We start from the raw sequence: 26,263 nt of genomic DNA on the forward strand, positions 1-26,263 counted from the left end.
CCGTGCGGTGATCATGTTTGAGGAGGTGCGAAGCAGAGCGGGAAAGCAGAGCGCAAAGCGAAGTAAACACAGCACAGCATAAGGCTCTGTCCGGCCGCCCCATTGGGTGTGCGCAAGCGAGCATGTGGATGTTAAATGTACGCGATTTCGTGGTAGTCGTCGTGGTGGCGGCAGCAGTACCACCAGCGCACTCGCATGGTCGTACGTCGTACGTCGTCGTCGTCGTCGTCGTCGCCGTCATCGTTGGGCGCAGAGGGGGTTGTGTAGATCAACACAGCGGCCGTGCTGATCAGTTCATTTTGAACGATTAGTGCGCAAGCCGTCTCCATCCGTCATCGTCGTCGTCGTCGCTGGTAGTGTTGCGACGTTCTTGCGTGGACGTGTTCTTCCTGCTGCGATCGGTGCTTGCGCAAACAGGTCGCGCATATCCTGACGCGCGCGTTCAAGGAGCAGAGGCGGCCGTGTATTTGGCGTATTACCTTCGCGGTGTAGTTGTGACGACAAGTGACGACAGTGTGTTTGTGTGTGTGTGTGAGCGTCGAATGGTGACATTTGGTTCAGTTTATGGTGTTTGTGTACTAGTTACTTTATCTGTGTAGTGCTATCGAATCCGGTCGGTATAAACGCACCGCACAGCGCACGTAAACAATAACAGAACGCGCCCGCCTGTGCAACCTGTTGTGCGGGTTAGTGTTTATCTTGCCGGTGTGCAGTGAAACCGTTCCCCGGTGGCCAACGATAAAACATGCCGGGAAAGGATTGTTACGGTACGTAGATGGAAAGGGTTCCGCGGGGATGTACATGTACATACTAAGGAGCAGTAGTAGTCGTATTATCTCGGGCTATCTTCGGTTCGGTTTGTTGTCGTTTCAATTCGGCGTCTCGCACCGAGTTATCGAGTCGTACCTCCATATCACAGGGACACAGAGTGAGATAGAGAGAGAGAGAGGGAGAGAGTGGCTGGAAAGGAATTCCTTTGATTGCGTCCCGGGCTGATAACATGGGGCTAGGTTAACCCCGTACCGAGCAGTGCCGCCGGTGACCAGTGACGGTTGTATCGTGGGTCCGCTCGGTACCGGAGTGCCGGTTTTGGTGCCGGGTGGTCACCACCTCCACCAATCGAAGGTGTTGATTGGTGGTGGTGGTGATGCTCAGAAGGCCCCGGGGCTGTGTTATCGTGAACATATTGAAAACTTCTATCGCGAACGATAAGTCGCCGGTTTCGGGTATGGCAGCGCGATCGGAACGATCGCACGATCGCACTACTACAGTTCGCCTGACCGGTTAGTTCGAATGGCAGATCCGACGGTGTGTGGTGTGCGTGTGTCTGCGTCTCTGTGGCATTTGTTTTTTTTTATAATTGTCAAAGTGTTACCTTCGAAAATAGCGAGTTTAAATACTAACGTCCGTTGCGTGGCTTACCGTTGAAGTTGACTTTCAACCGGTTCCACGTCGCTCTCGTCTACCCGGGTTAGGCTGTTGTAAAATAGCAATATTCGCTTTACTTACAGCCCTAGCAGCAGCAGCAGCCGCAGCAGTACGGTGACGATGTTTTGTGCAGGTCAGAAATTAGAATCGCACCGTGCACAATTGGCAACGCCTTGCCGGCGTGACGAATCGCAAAAGTTCAAAACATTTGTGCATGCGCTTCAAACCCCCCCCCCCACCCCCCTCCTTGCTCGGTACTGGCGAGCTGTGTGGAAAATATGGCTGCATTGAGTCCCAACCCCCCATCCCACCCCCCCCCCCCCCTACACGAAATGCACTTTGCAGCTGCAACGATGCAACGAGCCGTCCGCTGCTACACGCGCCGAACACACCGCGAATGCGCTGCCCCCACCATTGTCACCGGGCTGGCGGGAAGGTGGTGTTTTAAATGCTGGATGACCGTCACGGTAGCTGTTTTTACTCCCTTTTGCGTGTGTGAGGCTGTTTGCTGTACGCGTTTCGGATGCGTTTGTTGGGTTCGTAACCACCCGCGGGAAAGATGGCCCCACTACCCCGTTGCGAACCTGGAAGCTCCCGTGCCACCGATCCAGACCGGGATGGTGGGTTGCAGACGGCGAGCGCAAATAGGGCCACAAAAAGGTGGTAGCGTCTACCTTGAAACGAACGTTTCTCAAAACGAAGATCGCCTATGTCGCGTCGGTGCGCTGGTCCGGCGGCTGGTCGTAAAAGTGGTGTGTTATGTGCACTTTTATGTGTGCAAGGCGTTTGCGCAGATGATGAAGCATGAAGCAAACGTTGGGTGGTGGAAGAAATGCAACCGATGCACAACGTTGTGGTGCATTTGTAGTTTTGGTTGTTTGTTGTTTTTGTTGTTGTTGTTGTTGTTGTTGGTGGTGCCTGTTTGTTTGAGGCCCAGTGCAGTTGGTCATGAGTTCGGTTCTCCCGTGGGTGGGCAAAAATTGTTGCAGCTTCCGTTCGATAGCTTCATGTAGCGACAGTTCTGTGTTTAGAGGAAACCTTAGCTCATGAGTATACCGACTTTGTTCATTGGCATCGTTGGTTTGTGTTGCATTTTGTTCCGGGTTCGAACTGCGAGACTTACATTCGTACAAGGGTCTGCTCAAGCAAGACTGTGAAGCATCTTCCAGGCATAGAGCCTAGTTGAAGGACCAAAAGGCCACGCGACAGTTTTCGAATTTTCAAGTATTTTATTTGCCCCTAACGTACTCCATAGTGCGCACGGCGAGAAGGATCGATATACGATCACTGTTGACACAGGACACGCAGGCCGTGAGATGGTAAGCAGCAAATATTATGATTGACGCAGGTAAACAGGGTTTTAAAAAGTTTGTTGCCCATTAGTATGTTGTTTGTAAAGGAAAGGTTAGGATGCGTTGTGGGCATTTGTTGGATCTTTTTTTTACGAACTCCATTAGTCAATTCGATACATCGCCCGATGGTGTAACAAGCTTAGCGTAAGCAGAACCTTTCCGGACATTCGATCCCACCACACTGGTACGCTTCGTATGTCCCGCTGGGCTGGGCTGGACACGCAAATAGTTGCAATAAAATGGGCAATAAAGAGCTGTCAGCACAAGAGCTCGGGGCCCGGAGCGGAGTGCCGCGTCCCTGACTGTTGGCTTTTCGAGCGACGGCTGTGTGGTGCGTGCGGGAAAAGGTACCGAAAACACGTGATGCACATTACTTGGGTCAGAGCCACTTCCTGCTTTTCAGGTTGGGCGTTTTGGGTAGTCTTTTTGCTCGGGCTAGACGTTATGGATTTTTGTCACCGGGAACTAACACACTGTCAGCGTCATGTAATCGAGCGACGACGGAAGTGTTTCTTTTGTTTTTGTGGCATTTTTTGTAGGAAGTAATTCGGATACCTTGTTATTCCGAATTCTGGAGGAAGTGTGTAACATGTTTGGTTCGATGCGTAACTACATTCCATGAACTTTGAAGACGTTCTTTAGGCTAATCATTTTGAAATGTGTATATGCTGAAGCTACTAGCAGAATCACCCAAAAATGATCGTCCGAATGGCTTCAAGAACGGCAACATAAAAGAAATAGAGGCGATCTTCTTGTTTCATAGCGATCTTCTTCTGGGCGACGAAATAAACACTCGTCAAGTGTGGACTCTTCGTGGCGGAAAGTGGTTGTCCTTTCGTACTCAAGAGCAGGGGTACGGCTCGTGTGATCCTCGCGCAAGAGTTTCAAATTTCCAAACAAATCGTTTACGATGATCAAACGTATTCGAGATAAAATTGATTGGAAAGGAGTGTTAAAAGGTTGTAGAGTTCAACGTAATAGTAATAATCAATATTTTATTTAGATCAGTTGATGAAAGATTCGAAGCTAACTGTCTCGCGGAGAAGAACTGCAATGGATCATTTACATCCTCAACTTTCTTAACGTTTGTAGAAGACCTGGAACCATCATGCTGAACCATATCTCAGAGCACACATATCATAATCACCGTGGAAAATGGTAATGATTTATTGCCCGTTGTAAAACGTCCCGTCGCATCTGTTGGACCAACCGGACCCATCACGTCCCGGCCGGTTTGCAAAAGGGAAAGTATGTGTGTATGTGTGGTTCCTCTCAGTTGCCAAAACATCGGTTCTGCGGATTATTCAAATCACACACACCCAAACCCGAGTGAAGCAGGAAAGGTGTCGTTGGTGAATTTACACCAAAAGCTTCAAGGCGCTCTAGTAGAAAGGGTGTCTTTGGGTGAGAGCAAACAAAAAAGGGGGCGATGATCGAATGTTGCTTGCTATAAAAGATCCTCCCCGTTTTGCGGAAGCAGGCGCTTCGACGGACCCGATCATCATGATCGCCGACGCCGCACAGCATGATATTGGCGCTTGGTCTGTAGTTTGATGCGTTGCTGAGTTCCGGTCTGTGGAGTTGGCAGTATGTTTCGTTCGTGGTTTGGTGGGTGGTTCGAACGAGCAGCGGGACATCGAACCGAATGCAAATGAGCGTGTGTATGATGGGCAGGGATGCTGCAGCGAGCCAAAATTAAACCAGGCGCTAAGAAAAAAACTCTCACACGTGGAGCTGAGCTGTATACGCCCCCGATCGGAACGAGTTCCATCGCTGCAGATGTTAAAACATCCACCAAACTCGAATATCAGCCCCTTTTTTACGCTTATCACGGACAGCACAACAATATTTTGTTTCTAAATTTTGTACATCCCGCACGGAAGTTTTATCAACAGTGGTGAGGGTGACGGGCAATTTTACCAGTAACAGAAAACCCTACCGAACTGTTGTGTGACTCACAAGGACTCGCAGCCGGAGTCTCGAGAGCACAAATAGCCATGCGTCAGTCCGAGGGACTGCGTGACGGGTGACCTGCCAAATGTGTTTACAGTCTGCCAAAACAAAGGGCATTCCCCGGTGGGTGTTGGTGATAAAAGATGCAACAAGCACCATTTCTTATCTTTCCTTGCTGGGCGGGTAAGATGAATCATCTGAAGGAAAGAGGATGCTGGGTAAGCAGAATGCTAGGGCGAAGATGATGGCAAGCAAATTTTGCTGAATTATTAAGAAAAGCACAGTATATTCTTAGTTCTTAGTTCTGTGTCGGTCTTGTTGCACTATGTAAGCGATCCAGTTGGGACTAGAATTGCTGTTTTTAGTATTAGAGAACCAGCACAATGTTTATTACATACTTTTAAACTAGTCATTAGCTCTAGATTTCTCATTCCATACTATCGATTCCATGTTAATTCCATTCCGAGGGCGTAAAGCGTAGGAATAAGGCGACGGAAAAACATGGATTGCAGATATACGGGTTCTTTTGAATGATAGAAATACCAAATCAGACATCATTCCCTTAACCACACACGATAGACATAAACTTTGAAGGATACTTGACACGAGTATGTGTCGAAGGACAATCAAGAATCTGTGCGCTGGAAATGTGTTTTCCCGTGTGCGAGTACCTATAGCCTGATCACGTACCATTTTAAATAGAATAAACTATGTGTCAAGATTCGTGAAACTGCGTCACATGGACGGATTCTGTAGATCAACTTCGCTCCGAGAGGCCATTGGTCTATTGTTTTATGGTTTAAATTTTAGATTGGCCTGAATGATGTTATCTTTTACCAGCATGTCATCTTTGCTCATCATCCTCATAGATGGGAATCACTACCATTCTGATATTGGAACCTGTGCGTCTATGATTTCACTTGGTCGCTGATAGTACGGCATTTAAAAGTAATCCACTCTCAATGAAATACGATCGGGAATGGGAAGAGTTTGCTTGGTTAATTAGTGGTCGAATTGTAAAAAAAAGGAACATACTGTACATGGGAACAAGTTGTTCAATCCGTGATAAGGCTGCAAAGAAAATGGATCCAGCCAAAATAATGGCTCATGTTTGTTTTTTTTTTGTTCTTCTCCTAAACAGTTCACACCAAAACCGAAACTAAAAACCTGCAAGAGATTAGTTTTTCATTCTTTATTAAGCTTGTTGGTTAGATTTTCGGCCACAGCCACTATGACCTCCGTATCTATTGGAAAGGATCGTAAATCTTCCCGCCTTCTTATCACTCACTCCATTCATGCCGAGCTGATAGTGGGTAGGATTGGGCACTCCACACACACAAACTGATTGTGAGACACCCCGTCGGGGGAATAGAACGACAACTCTTTCCTTCGTCGTTCATTATGGATGCTGCTGCTGCATCGGATTGCACTGGGGACATTAGACAAACAAAAAAAAGGACACCGGGGTTGGACATTTCCCAATTTTCCCTATCACCGAGTGGAGTGGTGTTTTGTTTTTTTTATTTGTTTTGACCGCTAAATGATGCATATCGCACTGGAAGCCACGCGGTATAGCTAGCTGCGGCCCTGGCCATGGCAGCAATGAAGCAATTAAAGTAGACCAAACCTATAGGACATAATCCAGACGAACGCGGAAGCGGAGAAATCTGGTGTTACGCCTTTGCAGCTTTTCCGAAAATGCATAAAACTTTGCTATGACATTAACTATTTACGCGTTTTGGTTGCGTTTGGCTGATCTCGCTAAACAGCCATGCCGGGTGCTGGTTAGTGTAAGCTAGAAGGCCATCCCGTTTTGTAATGCGAGAATTAGTTTTATGTATTTTTGTTTAATGTCCTCCCGCTTTAGCGGTAGATGATCTTGACCCCGCAGGACCTGTCGTAAATAACGCGTTTGACACTGCGTAACCATGTGCATGGCGGTGGCAGACAACGATACGAGACGACTTTCTCTAGCGCTGTGAATGATCGTTTACGGAGCGCGGTTGACGGTGTATGGTTTGTTTTAATTTTTGCCTGTTCGATTAGCTCTACGCTAGGTAGTAGTGCAGGGCAATAGAATGGGTAGACGACAAGAAACGAACCATTACTGGTTGTTTTTATGGGTCAATTATGCGTTCTTTTCCCCTGCTACAAGCTGTAACCGCTCTGTTGCGTGTTTGAGACATTCGGTTATCAACTAATCGCACCCGATGCCGTCGCCGTCGCCTCTTTCCAGTGCTAGCCAGCTTGGCCAGGATCCCATCGCTTAATTCAACCATAAAATTATCACTTCCCGGGAAGGGAATAAATCATTCCTCCTGACGGAAGACGATCCTGGGCCCGCGGAACGCCAGCAGTAGAAGTGGCGTAGATCCGATTGCTAGTGTGTGCGCCTGCTACACGGCAAACACTTGTCGCACGGCCCGCGGAACGCTGTTTGCTGCGGTCGTAAATATTTCATTCGTTATCCTTTATCCCGGTGCACTGTCCGTACAGCATGCGAGCTGACGCTGGAGAAAGTCCTGCAGGAAGAGGGAAAAGGACGTGCCGAGTGCGTTTATGTTTTTTTTTTCGGTGTGTGTTGCGGGTTGTGAAATTTGAGTCGCGCTTTGTGCCAAGTTGCGCTGACATTCGGGAGGCAAACTCCCTGCGTACTGCGTCGGGATGGATGTACCTACGTTTCAACGATCCTGTACGCGCAGTGCATCCTTTTGCGTGGTGTGAAAATTCTCTCCAATTGCTCGCACTAATAGTTGGCTTTTTTTCTTCCCGTACAAGCCATTAGGTGCTGTTCGGGAGAGTGTAACATTTTTTACCGTTGTAGTTTAGTTTGTGGCTGTGAAGCTGTGAAAAAAACAACTCTGCCGGAGCAGGACGTTCGGTTTGATAAATTGCATCCTAAGTGCGCGCTGCGTTTGCCTGCGCACCATACGGACTACCCAGGCTGCAGCACTACAAATTGCTCGTTTGGTGGGATTGAAAAATTTGTTCCCATAACTTACCTCGCGTTAATTTTGTTACACCGGTTCTCATGGGTGTAATTGTTAGCCTACATGCCCGTACCGCCGCCGCTGCCACCGACCTGCGTGCTCCCGTTGCTTCTTTGCGCAAACGCAAACGCTCCACATGTGCCTGTTTGAACGTCACGGCAGTTACGGTGTGCCGTTTCACTTAAATTAATAACTTCTCAAGCGCAATTTCCCGGGCGCCCTGGTGGAAGGTGTTTTACTGGTCGATAGGGTGGGGGTAAACACATACATACACATGGACTTATTCGCTCGATAGGGCAGCGGGGACTTAATGGAAATTAGTTGCTACACTTCAGGCGCATTCTGCAAGGGGCGGCGAGACGGTGCGCATTGATGGTGCGCGACCGGTAGAAACTAATTTTCACCCGCTGGGTCACCCATACGCAGAATGGGTGGCACATCGCGCTGTAATTTATGTAAGTGGAGCATGAAAATCACTCCACTATAAAACAAACCGGTTAGCAGCACTCCTTGCTTTCGCGCGTTCGTTTTTGCTAATGTGTTGGGCGTATTTTCCTATTGTGACCGTATGCTTATCGCTGTCGGGTGGCCATGTTAAAGAGGTTTGGTTTGCTTGTAATAAGCGAAGCTGAAAGGGTTATTGGCACGAAAAACCGGGTTGGACATGAACAAAAAATGCTACATTAACAACAACAAAATGGAACATGATCGTTTTAATGCGTAAGAATCAACGCGCATTTGCAACTGCTGTTTGCAACGAAGGCACAAGTGCAGCAAAGTGAAATTGCAAAACTTGCTAAATATGAAGCGATGGTTGTTTTGCATCACGATGCAATATGTAATAAAAAATGCAGACAGTTGCCCTTTTACCATGCTGTGGCCAAAGGTGAACATTTTGATGATCGCGGAGCCGCACGATCGTACGTTTGTTATGCAAAATCTGTTTCGAATGCAATGGACGGTTTCCCAAAAAATAATATGCATGATGCCCACCTGATCCCAGATAACCTTACCTGCACCCTCCTGTGCCGGCTAATGCAAACAACCTGCCCAAATCCCGCATGTTGACTAACGTGTGTGCGATTGCTGCTTTTATCGGCAAATCGGAGCTGCGAAATCGCACTCGCTTGACCTTCGCAGGAAAGCAGCGCAAGAAGTTAAGAGTTTAATTAAAATTAAAATTTTTCCTACCCACAAACGAGACCGCCTAGACGGTGGTGCGCACGGTCGAGCATAAAACCACAGCTCACGACAACAGCCGGACAGAGGAGCGCCATTTAATGCGGGCAATTGAATTACAATTATAAAGGGGCGGAGCTATGAGCGAGACTACTCGAAATCGGAGCGGAGTGGCAAACGCGATCGAATGGAGGTTTAGTTCACGCTTTTTTTTTGCTCGACATAATAATCCGCGTACTAGATTAGCTGTTAGTGGTGGTAGTTTCATTGCATCATTTGATTAGGAAATGATGATGCTGGAAAGTGGTTGCCACTTTTTCATTTTATACAACACTCCAAGGTACACAAATGAGTCATGCAGATCGGTACCGAAAGGGGTAGCACACTTTGTTTCGAGCAGTTCGACTACCCTGTTCCCTGCAAAACGAGGGGTAGTGGAAAATGCTCCCAGCCAGCAAAGACCGAGCTACCTACCCTGACGGTTGAGCAATGTTGTTTGATTTGGTTTGAGCTTGCTTATCTTGCTCTGATACGCAAAGATGATGTTGTGTGTGTGTGTGTGTGTGGCAGGAGATCATAAATCCCGTACCGGTTGCCTTCTTGCAGGGGCAGGATCGTACGGGGTTGAAGCATGCACAACACCTCGGGATGTGTTTTGGCCGAGAGAATGGACTTTTCCATGTTGGCTATTTGCTTTTCAAACCGATTATTGCTGTGTTTGTTTGTTGTCTCGATCGGTGGTAGACAGTGGAGAGTGAAGCCCTTTACGTCTTCCATTTGGCACATCTCTCCCGTCCCGTTGCGTCGGGGGTGAACGGTGCAAGAAAATTGCTACCGTCCACACTGCAATTAATCTATCCGTTTCACCCCATCTTTCTTATTGTTTACAGGCATCTATTCTTTCTCTCTTTCTGTCTCACTCTCGCTCTCGTGTAGCACGTATAGCGTAGCCCTTTCCCCGTCTCTTTTCACAGTGTTTGCCCCTTGTTGTTGTTATTGGTTTCTCTTTCGTGCGGATCGATCTTGCCCGTGCGGTGGTTCGCTTTCTCTCGCACCCTTCGGTTGTATCCGTACGGGTATGCGTGCGTATGTGTGTGTGTGTTTTTGTGTTGATGTGTGCGTTTGTGCATACGCTTACGCATCTTTCCTTTCCTCATTTGTTTCCCTACCGTCTCATTTGTTTTCTTCATTCTCTCTTACCTTCTCTTTCTCGCTCACTCTCGTTCTTGCTATTTCTTTCTTTCCCTCTCTTTCCTTCGGTATGCGGTTTGCACCCTACTGCACACGAACCGTTGCGCCAGCAGAGCCGAGTTTTGGTGCGATCGTGGGTGCGTACAAGTCGCCAGTTCTAGTGTCCCCGCAAGCTGGTGCGCAACAACACCCGCAGGAGCAACAGCCACAGCAGCAAGGCATCGATAACGGAGGTAAACAGGCGGCGGACGATAGCGAACCACCGGACGCTGGCATTATCGGGCCCGGTGCGCGCACAGTATCGGAACGAGCATCTCCCGGCGCGTCGCGTGCGGAAAGTGATAGTGCGGACCATCGGGCACGCGAAGCGGACGATCGGGAAGCGACGGTGCTGGACGCGAGTGCGACACACGACACGTCGGAAGCTGGTGCGACGAGTGCGGCGAGCGGTAACACACCCTCGGTGATAACGTCCTGCTCGAAGGTGCTGCTCGGCACGGACCCGGTAAAGGGGCCGGCGTACGGCGCGGAACAGCCGCTGCAGGAGCAGGAAGCGAGCCCAGGCTCCAGCTCACCGCCCCGCTTCTCCACCCTGCAAACCGTCATCAACAGCAGCAGCAGCAGTGTCGGCGGCTATCCGGTGGCGTACCAACACCACTGGCCGTGCGATTTAACCTACAAACCGGTGGACCATCGGCCCGTGTCGTCCCCCTCGAGCGAACCGTCCGCGGGGGAGCTTAGCCGTCACCCAACGCCATCGCGCGGCGCCTACCTCGGCGAACCGGACGTGGCTTCCTCGCCCTCCCAGGGTCATCTGGCCGTGGTGAGCCACCTGAATCCGCTGGTCTGCTCGACGGCGGACCCATCCCTGCTAGGCGGAATGCGCGGCAACCTGCTCTCGATGTACTCTTCGTATGCGTCTCCGCTGGGCGGTGGGCCCCACCACCAGCACGACCACCTGGACGAGGCCACGGCCCTGCACCATCACGTACAGGCGCAGGATGCGCATCTGCGAGGAGACGACGAAATGTCGGCCATACATCACCATCTGCACCAGCAACATCATCACCAGCAGCAGCAGCAGCAGCATCACGCACAGCACCATCACCATCATCATGATGTGGTCGCCCAGCAGCACAGCATCGACGACATGATTGCCGACACGCTCAAAGACGAACAGTGCGGCATGGTCGACAGCTACCTTACCCCCACGCTGGTGAGCGATCATCACCATCATCTCGGTGACTCGCCCACCCATCATAACGTGCAGCAGCAGCAGCAGCATCATCACCATCACCAGCAGCAGCAGCAGCAGCAGCATCTGTCGCAACATCACCTGCAGCAGCACGGCATGCACGAATCGAAGGAGTACGCCAGCATCTATCACAACAACAACGACAAGAGCGTGATCAACTACAATCATGCGGCCACGATCGCAGCAGCGCATCACCAGCAGCAGCAGCAGCAACAGTCCGACCATCACCAGCAAAACACTCACACCCATACCAGCAGCGGTGGCGATTCGCGCAGTCCCGAGTATTCGCACGCGCACGACGAGTACGACGGCGGGCTGCAGAGCTTCACTCAGTTGATAAATGTGCCTCGAGCGAGCGATACGGCAGCGTCGATGTACCACCACCGCCACCCGATGTCAGCGGAGAGTGATGCCGGCACGGCCGCTGGCGCCACGCCGAACGGTGGCCAAACGCCGACCACCACCAACACCGCCACCTCGTCGCCCGGTCCGGCCGATCATCTGGTCCAGCTCGGTGGGACAGGCCCGCAGGCGGGAGGCCCCGGTTCCGTGCTGCTACATTCGGTCGAAAATGGTACGGGAGCGCAGGAGCCGGGCTCGGTTGCCGGCACCGATGGCAGCATCTCCCTGTACGACACGCTGCATACGAGCGTTCTGGCGGGCGGGTAAGTTAACAAACTGTGTAACAAACGTAGAGAGACCTCTGTCTGTGTGTGTTTGTGGGTGACATACTACTCAAGCAAGGTTCAAGGTTCGGTTTTTGCGTTCGTTGAGAGGGCGTGTGAGACCTGTGGAGAGTGATCTTTTTTTTAAACTGTTTTGAATTTCTTGATTGAATGATCACATAAGGCTTGTTAGATAGAACAGTACAGACATGGCAGAAAATCGATCCTCAACAAAACAATCCTTTCCCATGATTCTAATGATTCGCGTAAAGTGTGGTGAAGAAGTGTGCAAATTGGCGCGACAGGAAGCTGTCTGTGCTGCATTCAGCAATCTGCTAATGGTGCCCCACGATACTTGCAAAACAACGCGCAAACCCCGTGCGGTGACATATGAAACCATCTGGCGGAATGTCGTCGTCGGGTGTCAGACAAAGCGTTTGATTGTATCCGGTTTTTTTTTGTCTGGTTGAGCTTCAAAAGGGTGCCTTTAATTTTTTTTGCCAAACATCAGATTTTGCTCAGTTTGCGAATTTGTTCTCGTTGGCAGATTGAAGATTCGTGTCGGCTTACTAATCGCGATCCTCAACGGCCCGGCGAACGATTGGAGGTTCGTATCGCGCCTAGCCTTGCCACTGCCGTGACCTTGCTGTGCACTGACAGAATGAAGGCCCACGCGTTCGTTGTCTGCTCGTACGTAGCTTGCAACTCGATATGGGATATGGGTTGCTGCTACGATTCTTGGTTTGCTCCCATCGTCCTTGGTGACGCTGATCTAGGCAGGGTTTTGTGCCCTCCCCGTGACAACACTTCCATCGTATCATGTTAAACCTATATTACCCCGTGGCACTGCACTGGTTACAGTTTTCGGGTCGAGTGCCCGAACCTGATAACGGCCAGAGAGGTCGATCGTGCAGTCGTGGTGTCCCGATTGCCCAATGAGAAGGTTTTTTGGATGCATAACAAGCAAGATCGTGATTACCCGTAGGTTCTTATCAGGCAGTGCCCGTGAGGAGATGCTGGTGCTATTCTTAAGCATCGCTGTGCAGATTATTCTTGGCACAACCGTGATATTGCAACGTCTTTGCGGGGAGCTGGGATGATTATAGCCATGTTTTTTTTTTGTTGTACGTTGGCCATCGCTGGGACTTAATCGGGGCAAGGAAAACGAAATATTTAAACCATTTCGCGAGCTGTTTGCCCCGGCCCGTGTTAGTAGCACTCTTTAGACAGGCTTTCGTGTAAGCTTTTGGCACAGTTCAATTCCCACCATGAAGCCCCGGCCCACCGGTACAATTGATCCTCATACGTTCCCATGCCTGCTGCAGCGTTATCATACACAATTACTTAACAACAGTGACAAAAAAGGGGGTAGCAAATCAACACTCTCACACAGTGCTGTTTTCCCCCAAAGCCAGAGCTCTTAAAGGAGAGAAAGCGAGAGAGAGAGAGGGTGACTGAGAGTGAAATAAAAAAGCCGACAACACTAAACACGCTTTTGTCAACCGAGCGAGAGAAAAACAGAAAATAGTGCGCTGGAAACTGAAAAAAAAACACACCATACACCATCCACAAACGTGCCTCGCGAGAGATTTCGCGTTTCGCGTGCCAAACCACCAAGCTTTGTTTGTGTGTGTGTGTGCGTGTGTGTGTTTGTGTGCTTTCACCTAACCCCACCGAGCGTTTATGATGCGTTCCTTCGGCCGTACGGTCGGTCTACTAAAAGGTTGTGACAAATTTGGTCTTCTCAAGCACGACTTTGCGCCTCAGCCTGACGATCGTGCTTTTGGTGCAGTTTTTTCACCCCCTTCTACACAACCTACTTGATCCCCGGGGGGAATGTGATCGGCATGTGGCTGGGTCGGTCAGGGTGCGATCGTGATTACATAACTACGCGATCACGCGATTACCTATATAGAACGTTTTGAAGCTACCAGGTGATGAATGGATGAAGAAATCGAAAGATCGCTCCATTCCAAACGAACCGATACAATAGTAAAACAAGCGTATGCGTTAAGCTAATATTAAAATTACAAATGTGCAAGGCTTTTTGCAAAAGTTACAAACTAGCAACTTCTCTCCACCCCTTACGTAGGTAACCCCTGCAGTCCGGTCCCCGGGGACGGGGGGCCTAGAATTTCGCCCATCCGTTCCCGCTGTCACGTGCTCGTGGGGTGTAAGATCGGTTAAGTAAGATGCATACCACCCCGCACCAGCGGGCCCGAAACCCCAAGCGTGGCCGCGCCTCGCGGTATTATTTAATGTCTTTGCTGGCTTTTGTTTTGGTTACGAGAACGCTCGCGCCTGTCGCGTACGGTGTTGTCGTCGGTACGGTGACGAACCGCCCCGTATCATAGTTCTTTGGGGGACTTTTTGTGTTACTCGTGCACCCTTTCTCCCTTTCACCGTTTGTTTTTCCCCCGATCGCCCACACCCAGCGATGAGAGGCACACGTGTAGCGTTCGTTCCTGCTGTTGTTGGAGGAGTAACGTAAAACGTAAAAAAGCGCTCATGGGGTTTACTTAAACTTGACCACCACCATCAAGCGGGCCTGTTTTTGTAGTTGTTGTTGTTTATTGTGCAGGTGGCTAACGTTGCCCGGGCTCGGTTATGTGAGCGCACAGCTCGTGCCATATCGTGGCAATGCGGTTGGCGCGGGGGAAACAACAACAAGACAGCACGATCCCCCGCGTTCTTGGGGATGGCCAAATTTCGTCCTGTACGCCATTACGAACCACACCTACACGCCACCACCTTTCCCAAGGTTGGCTCGGGCCCTGATTGGCTCGGATCGCAAACGATCGCAATGTCACGCAGCGCGCCCGGACATCGCGAACTACACTGACCGAAGGTATACCGATCGGGCCGGCAGCCGAGCGACAAGGCAGGCGCGGTCCGCGCGGCAAGCGGTCAAGCAAGCGGTCCCTCTCGCTCGGTGCACATCGCAAACAAAACACATCGCAGCCCACCGAGCGGCGGAGTTTTGTTGGAGCTCGCCACGCTCCGGGTTGATATTCGCTCGCTGACGGTCGCCATCGATAGGTGTGTGCCGTGGAAGGACCGTGCACATTTGTCGGGCCTGTTGATCTGTAGTTTCGGTGTGTGTTTGTGGGTGTGTGTGTGTGTTCATAGGACAACTGTTTGTTGTGAGATGCGAAGAGCTCAAACGGCTTGATCGTTCCAATATGCAGCAATAGTGAGCAATAGTGCGTGTTCCGGTGGCTTCAACCCCTAACGCCCGTAACAAGTGACACATACAGGCGGGTGATACTGAATCGAAATCTCTTGCCGGCTCTGGGGCGGGAAAAACCCCCAACTTGAATGCAATGAATTATCGCATGTAAGTTCGCATGGCGCGCGCCCGCGTTACCGTTTGCTGCTGAATTAGTGCTGAATAGCGGACCCGCTTGACGCCAGAACGTAATGTGTGTAATGTGAATATTTGCCGACGAAATCAGAAACTAATGCCCTTCACCTCGGTTACGGCTGTGGCGAAGTTTAAGGGGCGGGTGGTGGCCGCGGAGGCCCACTGCAAAATGCTTTGTTTGTAAACAAAACTGATCGGTAAACGATAAACATGTCGCTTCCGTTGCGTTAGAGAAGCGATCGCCAAGCCACACAAAGAGAATGTGCGAGCTAGAGAGAAGGTGGAGGTTTTATCGGTGGTGGATTTGGACTCGCTTGAATTGTGCTGAACGGATTGCCCTACTCAATGACAGCGCTCCCGTCAGCACACTTTCTTGCCCTTTTGCTTGTAGTGATTGTGCTGCAGCCTAGTCTTGCTACAGGGCCAGCGCCAGAAGAATGTAGCGATCTTTGCTTGTGGAGGCATTCTTGCGCACTCGGTGTTAGTTGGCAAACATTCCTTTCGAGTGTCGTGTCGTGTCGGCAACGTGATTTAAAGTGAAAAGAAAAAGACCAGTTTGCTGCTGCTCTTGTTTCTAGTTTTGGGGTTTCGGCATCTTTTCTTTTATTTTTTGGTTTTAAAAACGCAACAAGCTACCCCGCACAGGCCGGATACAGTGAATAACTGCAGTGAACAAATTAGTCGTATCTACATCGACGAAGAAAGCAGAATAGTAAAAACTGCACTGAAAACTGCACCTCGCACAGCGTGAGCGAAATTTTGCAGCAGGAATGTGTACGAATGGCATAGACAGAAGAGAGCAACAACTGAAACATAAAAAGGACCATTGAAGTGCCTTGCTGTACACCCACCCCAACACACACACACATACAACCACATACATCCCATTGTTATCAACCCACAGTACTTAATTTTGTCCTTCCCGCGGGGCGGTTTTTGTTTTTCTCTTCCGTTTTTTTTTCTCCGTTTCCCAATCACCACCCTCCCTGCAGCCCTTCGTACGGTCGCTGTTCGTTCCCGAGCATGCAGTACTTCAACGGCAACCCGACCGATCATCTCTGGTCGAGCGGCGTATCCGGTCTGGAGAACGATTACATGAAAGGTTCCCTGCCCGCGTTCCAGCGGATCGTTTCCGGCACCAACACGTCCCGCACCAATCCGTACAGTGCCGTCTCGACGTCGTACGCCCAGCAGCAGGTAAGCCTTCCGTGGCCACCCGTTTGAGTAAGCAATCAATAGTTGGTGTGTGTGTGTTTTTCCCCGCTCTCTGTAGAATGACACATGGTCGCAGCACTACGATACGGGCAGCATCGCGTACAGTGTGGCCACCTCCAGCACGACCCCGGTGACGGTGAACAGGCGGGCGGCGGTGGCAGCAGCGGCCGCAGCGGCAGCCGTGGCCACCACCACCACCACGCACTTCCCAGCGGCCGCCTCCCTGACAGCACGTAAGCATCCTTTCCCTCTTCTCCCGTTCGACGTCCAACGCGTAGCGGAGTACGACTGTAGGAAGCATATTTCGGGGCACTTTTTTGCTTGGAAACAGACGTTCACAAGATCACACCCAGTACTCGCACTGAGTTTCCACGTGCACAGGCCAACGCGCCAAAATGTCTGGCATTGTGGCGTGTGAATGTTGTGCGTTTTGGGCACAGTGGATTTTCGGGCGCTCGGGCTGCTTGCGCTGTATTCTGCACATACCCATGGGCAGGGGATTTGTTTGTTTGTTTGTTTGTTTGGGCCACATTTTTTAAGCATTTGGAAATTTCACAAATGAAAACGCAGGATGTGCGTGTGTATGTGTGCGTGTAAGACGGTTTTCGCACATGTGATAAGCGACGAACCTGCATTTCGCTCGATACTTAATCATCACGTAATACGCAACGACGGAGTTAGGGGGTAACATGTACAGCGGAAGCGCGTTGTTGTGTTTTGTTTTTGTTATGCTATCATTTTATTTTTTGCGTAACAGAGTTCATCGTCCAACTCCGGGAGCTGTTCTGTGGGATTGAAAGAAAGCTTGGAAAGCTTCGCGGACTTCCATTTCATACCTACATTAATGCAATTGCAATGAAAACTAAGATACAACTAAACAACAATTATGAAACACAGAACCATATTCCACTGCTTAACGGTTAAAAAAATAGGTACAAAAAACAGGAAAAAAGAAGGTAGGATTGAGAAGCTGAACTTTGTTTGTCGTCACGGTTTGCAACTGACGACCCACCGCCACTGTGTGGTACGTGGTTAGACGAGCATTATTTGTCGCATTCTGCACGTACACAGCGTAACAGCAAAATGGTAACAAGCGATAAAAAAGCTTCCCCGTAGTACCACTCCAACCCCCCTTCCCCACCCACACGGTCGGAATGATCACGAAATGACAGATTTATACGCCCCCTCCTGGGCTCTGGCATATCTGGCGCGGTGGAGTCGGGCGGAAAATGGCACATTCTTTCCGTGCGCCCAACACAACCGAAATCGGGCCGATCGCGCACGAACGAGCTGTTCTCGTTGTTGTCTTATGCGGGCCCCACCCTCGACCCAGGGAAATGGACCGTTCTGGTTCTTTGCCGCCAACGGTCCGAAGATTTGAACGATGTGCGAAGGTGCGGAGGGAAGAGGTGTACTGCCAATGTGTCACAAACACAACACAAACCGGAAGCGTTACAGGCTTGAGTGATCCGTGGGAGCATTGTGTATGTTTCTTCTTCAATTAAATGAATCTTTATGGCAAAAGCTCCGGCGCCGTCGTCGCCATTGTAGCAATACACGGGAAGAAATGGTTCCTGTCCTTCTTTAGGTTTTGCTTTCGTACTTTAGTATTGCTGTATGCGTTGCTTCATGCGCTTATCGGAAACGGGCACAGGCGACGCACTTCAGATGGTGCACACAACAGGGAAGTCTCATGGGAAACCGATGACCGCGGACATCACTGGTAAGGTTTGTCAACCCGCGTGCCCGAAAAAGGTTGTGTGTGTGCGTTTTCCCCTGGAGCATGACGAAGAACGAACGAACTCTGGGTGCAGGGCGCGAGTTGGCCGCTTTTCTTGCGCGCTAATTATTCATAGAAACCCCTAGCCCGCGCGTGGTGACGTATGAGCAGTGAAAGCACCAGGGCGAGCACCCGGGCATTGTCGTGTCGTCCGGGAAGGAGATGTAGATGTGGGCAACTTCAAAAAAAGCAGGGCGGTTGGGGGTTTATAGCTTCTCATACAGGCCAACCAGCGGGGGATGGGCTGCACGCGGCGTGCGATCTGTGTCATAGTTGCTGTCGGTTTATTAGTCGATCGTTGGCAATTTCTGGCCCCTTATTAGTGGCCGCGTTCGGTTTGCCCATTGCGTAGTGGGGTAGTGCATGCTAATTTATGCTTGCGATTGAAAAAAAAAAAAAACAATGCTTCACTCGGTTGGGTGTATAGAAAACGGCAAACGGAATGTAGTGCAAACATGGCCCATGGAGGTACAATGGTACGATAACGGGCCATAAATAGCGGAAGGCAAATGGGTGATGGCAAATGATCGCTACAAAACACCGAGTGGGTGCAACAGTACTGCAACATACTATTGGAAAGGAAGAACAGAAAAGAAAACACCATAAAAAAACGACACCAATTATTCATGCCTTAATAATTCCTGTTTAACCTCACCCCAGTGGGCCTCGATGCGGACTTGTTTACGGAGGGACGAGAGTGCGTCAACTGTGGTGCCATTCAGACGCCCCTCTGGCGTCGCGACGGAACGGGCCACTACTTGTGTAACGCGTGCGGACTCTATCACAAGATGAACGGCATGAATCGTCCGCTGGTGAAACAACCAAGACGTTTGGTAAAAGATCCTGTAAACCAGAGCTTCTTAACTACTATTTCTCTCTACTACCTTTCTATGACTCTTTTTATCACCCCTACCTTGATGTTGTCTTGTTTGCCTGCATTAGCTCCTTCTCGTGCTCATCTTTGTTTATATCTTTGTTTTAATTAAATTTGTTAATTTGTTTTAATTAAATTTGTGAGCTTTATTTCTGTACTTTCATTTACACTGTTCTACAAATCGATAAAATTATTTGTGTTTTATATATAATAAAGCTTTAACCTAAATTTCGTTGTATTACATTTTGTGATGATTGGTGCTCTAGGAGGAGCTTTGTTTATTTTTTATTTCTTTTACATTACTTTCAACTGTAAAGTTTTTTCATTAGTTCATGTATCATTGAACAATTCATTAGTATCATTTTTTCTCTTTGCAAATTAAATAAGATTTGTTTATGTTTTTTTATATGTTTGTGTGTGTGTGTTTGGGTATTTGTCCCTGAGTTGGGGGTGAGTTCGAGAGGGTGAAAGCTTCGCATCATTTTAATGCTCCTCAGAAATCCATTCCAATTTGGAAGGTCTAGAAAAAAAAATCTAAAATGATAGAAGGGATAGATACTAGTTGGCTTCTAGTTGTATGTCAAGCTGAATGTTTATCCCCCGCCCGGCCATAATTTAGATACCATTGTTCATGCAGTAGTAGCAGCAGCTCAGTGTGTGATTTTTTATTATTATTTTGTATGCCATTGTTGCTAGTACTCGCAAATGATAGACTTTTGTATTACGCGTCTACCAAGTGGTTGCCATTCTGTTGATTGCGTTGGTGCCATCATCGTGAAAAACGCTCCCGTTTTGCTTTGCTGCTGATAGCTAGTTTCGAACTTTGCTCGTACTCGAAATTGGTGTTGTTGAATTATGTTTCCTGATTCTTTCTTTTAAATACACACTTCGTACTCGTCAGTTTTCCTATTGTTTTGTTTCCCGTTTGTTTGTTTGTGAGCAACTAATCAAAGTCTACCATATCCCAAAATTGTAATTCCAGTGGCCGCAGAACAGGGCGGGGATCTCTATAAGAACAACTATACCTTCAGTAACTTGACCACTCGCACCACCGAGGAGAAGCAAAGTCGACGGATGGTAGGTTTCCTTCTTCGGACCTTTTTCATTTGGAACGGATTTCATTAGAGCCTTATCCTGGTGTTGTTGTTGTTGTTGTTTGTTGCTTGGAACCCCTCCGAATGCACCCCGAATTCCCTTAGCGTAGTTTAGTTCGCAGATCTTTCCCCATTGTATTAGAGATGCTCTAATTCTAACATTTACTAGTATCTTTTAGTTACTGTCGCTTACTAATTTAGCTATTATAGCTCTGTAGCCTAATTATCCACACTCCCTGTAACAAAAATTGTCCCCTTGTCTCCGTGTAGTTAGTTTCGATGTTCGTTTAACAAAAACCGTTTCTAATACTGATTTCGTTTTAACTATCCTCATCAGAGCTCGGCAAGACGTGTAGGACTGCAATGCTCTAACTGCAACACAACCAACACTTCGCTGTGGCGCCGCAATCAAGTCGGTGAACCAGTCTGCAATGCGTGTGGACTGTACTACAAGCTGCACAACGTGAACCGTCCACTGGCGATGAAAAAAGATAATATACAGGTAAGGGATTAAAATCGATTGTGACAGTATGTATATGAATAGCTTTGCCGTCAAAAAGTATAGTTTAATGTACCTGAATCCTTTTTCCTTCGCAGTCTCGTAAGCGCAAACCGAAGGGAAGCAAAAATAGCGATGGTAACGGCAAGAGTAACGCTAGTAACGCTTCGGCTAGCCGTCAGACCAATTCGAGCAGTAGCAGCCTAGCCGAGACACCGAAGAAAACAGATGGTAAGTGAATTGCATACTTTTAGGGGTTTACACGTTTCACGGGCTGGCTGCTCGAATGTGTTCGTGTTGGCGCAAGCGATTCACGAACGAATACTTAAAAAACGCAATGAGAATTGTTAAAATAATGAAATTTTTTTTTGTCACAGGTCTCAAGTTGATGAACATTGCGGAAAACTCCTCCTTCGACAAGCTGCTGCCATCGTCACCGTCAAGCGAGGGCAGCAATCAGTCGCCCGCACACCATAACCATATGTCCCCGATCTGCTACACGCAGCAGGTCCCCTCGCCAATCACCAGCACTTCCTCGAGCGGCGCAATCGTCAGCAACAGCAAATACAACAACCAGCAACCCAAAGCCACCAATGCCTTTTTGCTACAGTCGCCCACACCGATGAACATGTTCGTCGGCAGTCCCACGGGCGGTATCGGGTCGGGTCAGCATCACCACCATCAGCATCATCAATCCACGGCTGCCGCTGCCGCCGGAGCCCTGAGCCCGGTGAGCTACAGTATGGCGGGCGTTGGGCATGGAAACAATAACGGATCGATCGTTAGCTCCAAGTATCAGCAAAGCCCACCGCAATCGCCCGAGGACATGCTGTACTACGATATGCTGCCGGCCGATGTGAACGGTAGCGTCGATCAGCACTCGCTGGGCACGATTGTAAAGATGGAACCGATGGGCGGAAATCACTACGCCAGCTACCAGCAGGCACTGCACCACGAGGGTCACATGGTTGGAACGCTTGGCCACGGTCAGCACGGACCGGGAGCGCACAATCACAGCCGCAGTCCTTCGGTCGCGGATGAGGAGAGTGAACAGGCTCACGGGCAGCAGGACATGATCGAGAGCAAGCACAACATCAACCGCCCGACCGTGGTATCGATGACGCGATAAGGTGTTGGAACAGGTGACGTGAATGGGTGAATGGCGCGAATTGTCACACGTGTACAGATGGACGAATCTCATGGTCGTTTGTTTCTGTCTTCAGGGAAGCTTCTCATACCAAATGAACTGAATAACGCAAAAGACTCGACGAATGTTAAGAACATGTTAAGAATGTAGGATTAAAGCGTTAGCTCTACTGCACGTACAGCACCGCACACGCACAATGGGTTAGCTGTAAGATGATGGTGGAGCTATGCAGCAGAAAGAAGGGAACAATGCATCTCCACCGAAAGGGGTGCGATATTGTCCATTCCTCAATTAGTGCAATTATGACATTAGGTTTAATGTAGTATAAAGCAAGAACCGCAAAAAAAGAACACTATCCGACACTCTACCACCGTTTGGTTAGTTGTCATTTAGGTTAGCATACATAAAGGATGGGTCGAGTGTATCTTCTAATCACGTCAATGATTAACAATCTCTTAGCAAATATTATGCAATTTCTTTATGATGTAAATGTTTTGATCTGATCGAATGCAGGGGATATTAACATTAGAATAGCTGTATATAATGTTCTGAATTACTCTAGCATCGGGCTGGAAAGCAAAACAAAATGTACAGAAATTATCTGCTCTCTGGATACTTCGCAATCGTTCCAAATTTGTTTTTAGCATACAGTAGCATAGCATTAAGTTTGAAAAGTGCTGGCGAGTAGAATGTGTGTTAAAAAGAAAACAGTTAGCCAAGTTTTGTATCATAATCGTTTGTTCAGTCTATTTTTGCAAGATAATTTTAGGTTTTTTTTTAATGAGCAATCAACATAACTCGTAATAATTCTAGACATTTAATTCAACATGAAATAATAAACATAATTTTAAATATAAACTGGTGTTATTGACTGAGCTACGTTAGCAAACAATTGTAGTAGTTGTTGTGTGATTATGTAGTGACGAAAAGAGTCATATTTCAACTAGATCGATTGTCTTAGGAGCAACGAATCGTCTAGAGAAGGTCTAAACTAGAGAAGGTTCAAATCAAAACTAAACAAAGCCACTGTAAAATTTCGTTTACACCTTCTTACTTGCAAACAAGGTTAACGGTGTACTTGCATTTTTAGAATCACTTGCTTCAGTAATTTGCGGAAAACAAACAAAATTGTATGCTCGTGTAAGGTCAGTCCTGAGCTTTGGATGAAATTTGTGCCAAATTTATTTTGGTATTTCCTACTGCACCATTACTATCTCGGGAAAATATATTTGAAGTAATAAAAAGAAAATAATAACAGTGCAGCTTTCTGCGTCGTACACATGCGACACTTTCTAAAACGGTTCACTTTTTCTAGATGATCTAGGCCGGAGGTTAGAAAACGTTGCGGAATATAGAGCCAAAAGTAACAAATTCCTAATGTAAGCAGCAACGTTGTAGCGAATCTTTGTTTACTTTGCTGATAGCTGATTTGAACCTTTTCACCGTACACGTGTGGCTTGAAATGACTTGGCAGGCAAGTTTTGAAGTCCTGTTCCCATCGTTGCAATGAGTTAATTTTGACGATATTTTAGCTTCCCACCATGCAAAAACTTTCCACGAAATTAGTAATGCGCCCACTCCAATCATAATAATAACTTTTAATGTTAATATTATTATTAATAGCCGTTTCCTCTCCATGAATCATAGCCACCATCATCATCATCATGATCATCATCACCATGGGCATTAAACAAGGAAAGAGCTGTGCTTGTGTATGCGTAACAGTTCAGATATTTGTTGCCTGTTGGTGTTGTAAAGACAGTGAATATAAGCGCTTTCTGATATGGGGCGTGATATAGATAACGCTTATGTACTGTAGCCACTTTTTTCTCACTCTTTTCCGACCAACGTCCGCGAACGTTACTTGTATGTGTGTGTGTGTGAATGTGGAGAGAGTGTACATGTAACGGTGGTGCAATCACTTGGAACCACAAGCTCAATAAAGCATACATTTTATTGTACGTCAGATCGGGCAGCACGATTTGTGAACCAATTTTTCCAAGCCGCTTGAAGTGCTTAAAAAACATTCCATCCTAACATTTCAATTTGTTCGACTTCTTGACGACGAGCCACCATAAATCACACGCAAAACCGAAAGGGGCTTCCGAAAGCAAAGTGGCAAGGGTTGAACACACCATTTTCGTCACTAGTTTGCCCGACTGGTCACCAAGCTGTGGATAAGTTTTCTTCGTTACACACTGCACATGCACTTCGCCGTCGCACTGCCCTATTCGGGGGCAAGTTGCAATTCCTCGATGCCATTATGCGCAACTTAAGATCAAAATGCACCGCACAAAACACTTTCTCAACAGATCCGCATACCATATGCGCCTCTGGCCGTAATCGAACTGACACGCGCAGTTCAAAACTGATGTTCTGATACTGTAAAAACCTGGGCCGCCGGCCCCGATAGGCGCTCGCAGGAAGTAGACAGGGAAAAATTGTAATGAATATCTGCGATAATCATATTATAAGATAATAAGTTTGATAATGTTATTTACTATAGCATACCGTGCCCGCATACTGCATCACCCCGGTGACTCGTGCGGGAGGGGGTGACCGCAAGCCCGAAACTAACACTTCGTCTTAGAGGTGCTCCCGGCTCTCCGGACTGCCGGTTGTCCGCTGTGCGATTTTATCTGTTTGCACAGGCGACAAAATGCCGCCTCGAGTGGGTTGCCGGTTTGTGCCCCAAGAACCATATCGGGGCAGATATGAACGTTTTTCTATCTGACTGCGGGTTATCTGTACAATCGCACTGATTGTCTATATCTCGGGTACGGTTTAAGGTCGGCTACAGCGAGCGAAAGAACATTCTAATGGTTCAAATTCAAGAAGGAAACAGGGCTAACCGAAGAAAGGTTTGTAGAACGCACCCAAGAACCCCGGGGAATGGTTGGCGTAGTTGACGGGGGAAAGTAAAATAAACTTAATGTACACAGATGAATCAAACGCTATTCACTGGTACCACGGATGGGCCAGTGTGGATGCATCAACGCCATCACCGTGGTACGTTTGGTCGTTGCTTAAGCGCTTTGGTTTGGTGTTGCCTGTGTTGACTAACTCCTTTTCCCGGCATGACGAGTCTCGAAGACTGTGCATCCCTGGATACTGAGAAAATGTGGCCTTTCCTTGTGGAATGATAAATATTTGAACACCGATTAAGCAACGGAGACCCGAGCATGTACACGGAATGTCATAATTTTATCCACACGCAAACGGTGCAGAGACGGGTTCTTGACGGGTGTTCGCACTGTAGATGGTTTTGATGATGGGCGTGAAGAGTTGAACGGAAAGATGTTCGTGAGCTTGTTTTTGCTGTGGTGAAAGAATTTCAGACACACGTCGCCAGGTTATTTATACTGCTGTGTGGCAATAATTTGAGTTTTTATAACAGTTATGGTACCATCACGAGCTAAACATTTTGCATGCCGGTACGTAATGTTAGATGTAGTTAGTTTTATTACTCCGTCACTGATTGGACCAACAGTTTATTTTCAGATGCTATTACTCTTCTTTTACATATTTTTTGCGAAATAATGCTCTTAACATTTGACGGATAAGGCACCAGCGGATCTAACGGTAGGCGGTCGCCTGGGGCCCCGCCGATCTGTAGTCTGTAGTATGCAAATTGTATAAAAGTTTACAGAATATTAGTGACAAGGGTTCCCGGAATAGTGGTTGGGGCCTTGTGGCTGGAGAATCATTTGAACACCCCCCCCCCACCGGGAACAATTTTAGGACGTGTGACCTATGATCGTAGGGGTCCCATAGCCACCCCTCCCGCCGGCAATTTAAGTATACTGTTCAATCTCTCAACAGCAAGCTGAGTGCCAGTATCCCCTCCCCCCGGTCTTCAGTTACCATTTACAGGGGTCTCAACTCGTTTTACCGCCTAGGGCTCCCGATACCCTTAATCCGCCACAGGGTTTAAGGTCATCTGTGACTTAGTAGACACCCAATGAAGGATAGTCAGTTCGAAGTATTGAAGGGCTTGGCATTAACTTTGATGTCCTTAGACAGAATCTCAGATTTAGGACCGCGTCAAAATAAGTAAAACATATGCACCATCCCATTTTTCTGGTTCTGAGGGATTCATGAATGACGTTTCAATATACTGTACAGAGTTGCATTTAGAACCTTAAACCAACTTAGTCCGGGATGTTTAACGAGTCCTTTACAGTGGAGGATTAACACGAGTGGGAGACCCTATGCGTTCATCTCGGGGCACTTCGTGACCTCGGAGGTCGCCACTCGGCCGCTTAGTTTGCATAGTG

At 48.3% G+C, this 26,263-nt stretch overlaps 1 protein-coding gene and 1 long non-coding RNA gene across 6 annotated transcripts; one reads left to right on the top strand and one right to left on the bottom strand.

Annotated features, from left to right (window-relative positions):
• The first annotated feature begins 89 nt into the window (after positions 1-89).
• LOC121589359 (box A-binding factor-like) lies at positions 90-23,334 on the top strand. Of its 5 annotated transcripts, XM_041908209.1 has the most exons (9): positions 786-1,283; positions 1,512-1,561; positions 10,207-12,013; positions 16,370-16,574; positions 16,651-16,825; positions 19,033-19,217; positions 20,678-20,842; positions 20,938-21,070; positions 21,217-23,334. In XM_041908209.1, the coding sequence occupies exons 2-9, from the start codon at positions 1,549-1,551 to the stop codon at positions 21,966-21,968; spliced, it is 3,435 nt and encodes a 1,144-aa protein (XP_041764143.1). In that variant the 5' UTR covers positions 786-1,283; positions 1,512-1,548; the 3' UTR covers positions 21,969-23,334. The 5 variants fall into 5 exon arrangements, with proteins under 5 accessions (XP_041764142.1, XP_041764143.1, XP_041764138.1 ...); XM_041908208.1 differs by lacking the exons at positions 786-1,283; positions 1,512-1,561 and adding an exon at positions 90-767; XM_041908204.1 differs by lacking the exon at positions 1,512-1,561.
• LOC121589365 lies at positions 20,714-24,638 on the bottom strand. Its single transcript, XR_006004300.1, has 4 exons — positions 24,498-24,638; positions 24,122-24,440; positions 20,916-21,042; positions 20,714-20,815 (listed from the first exon to the last, which is right to left on the bottom strand). It is a non-coding gene; the product is annotated as an uncharacterized LOC121589365 (long non-coding RNA).
• Positions 24,639-26,263: the final 1,625 nt, after the last annotated feature.

This window comes from Anopheles merus, chromosome 2R, assembly GCF_017562075.2.
Source record: "Anopheles merus strain MAF chromosome 2R, AmerM5.1, whole genome shotgun sequence".
Lineage (NCBI taxonomy): Eukaryota > Metazoa > Arthropoda > Insecta > Diptera > Culicidae > Anopheles > Anopheles merus.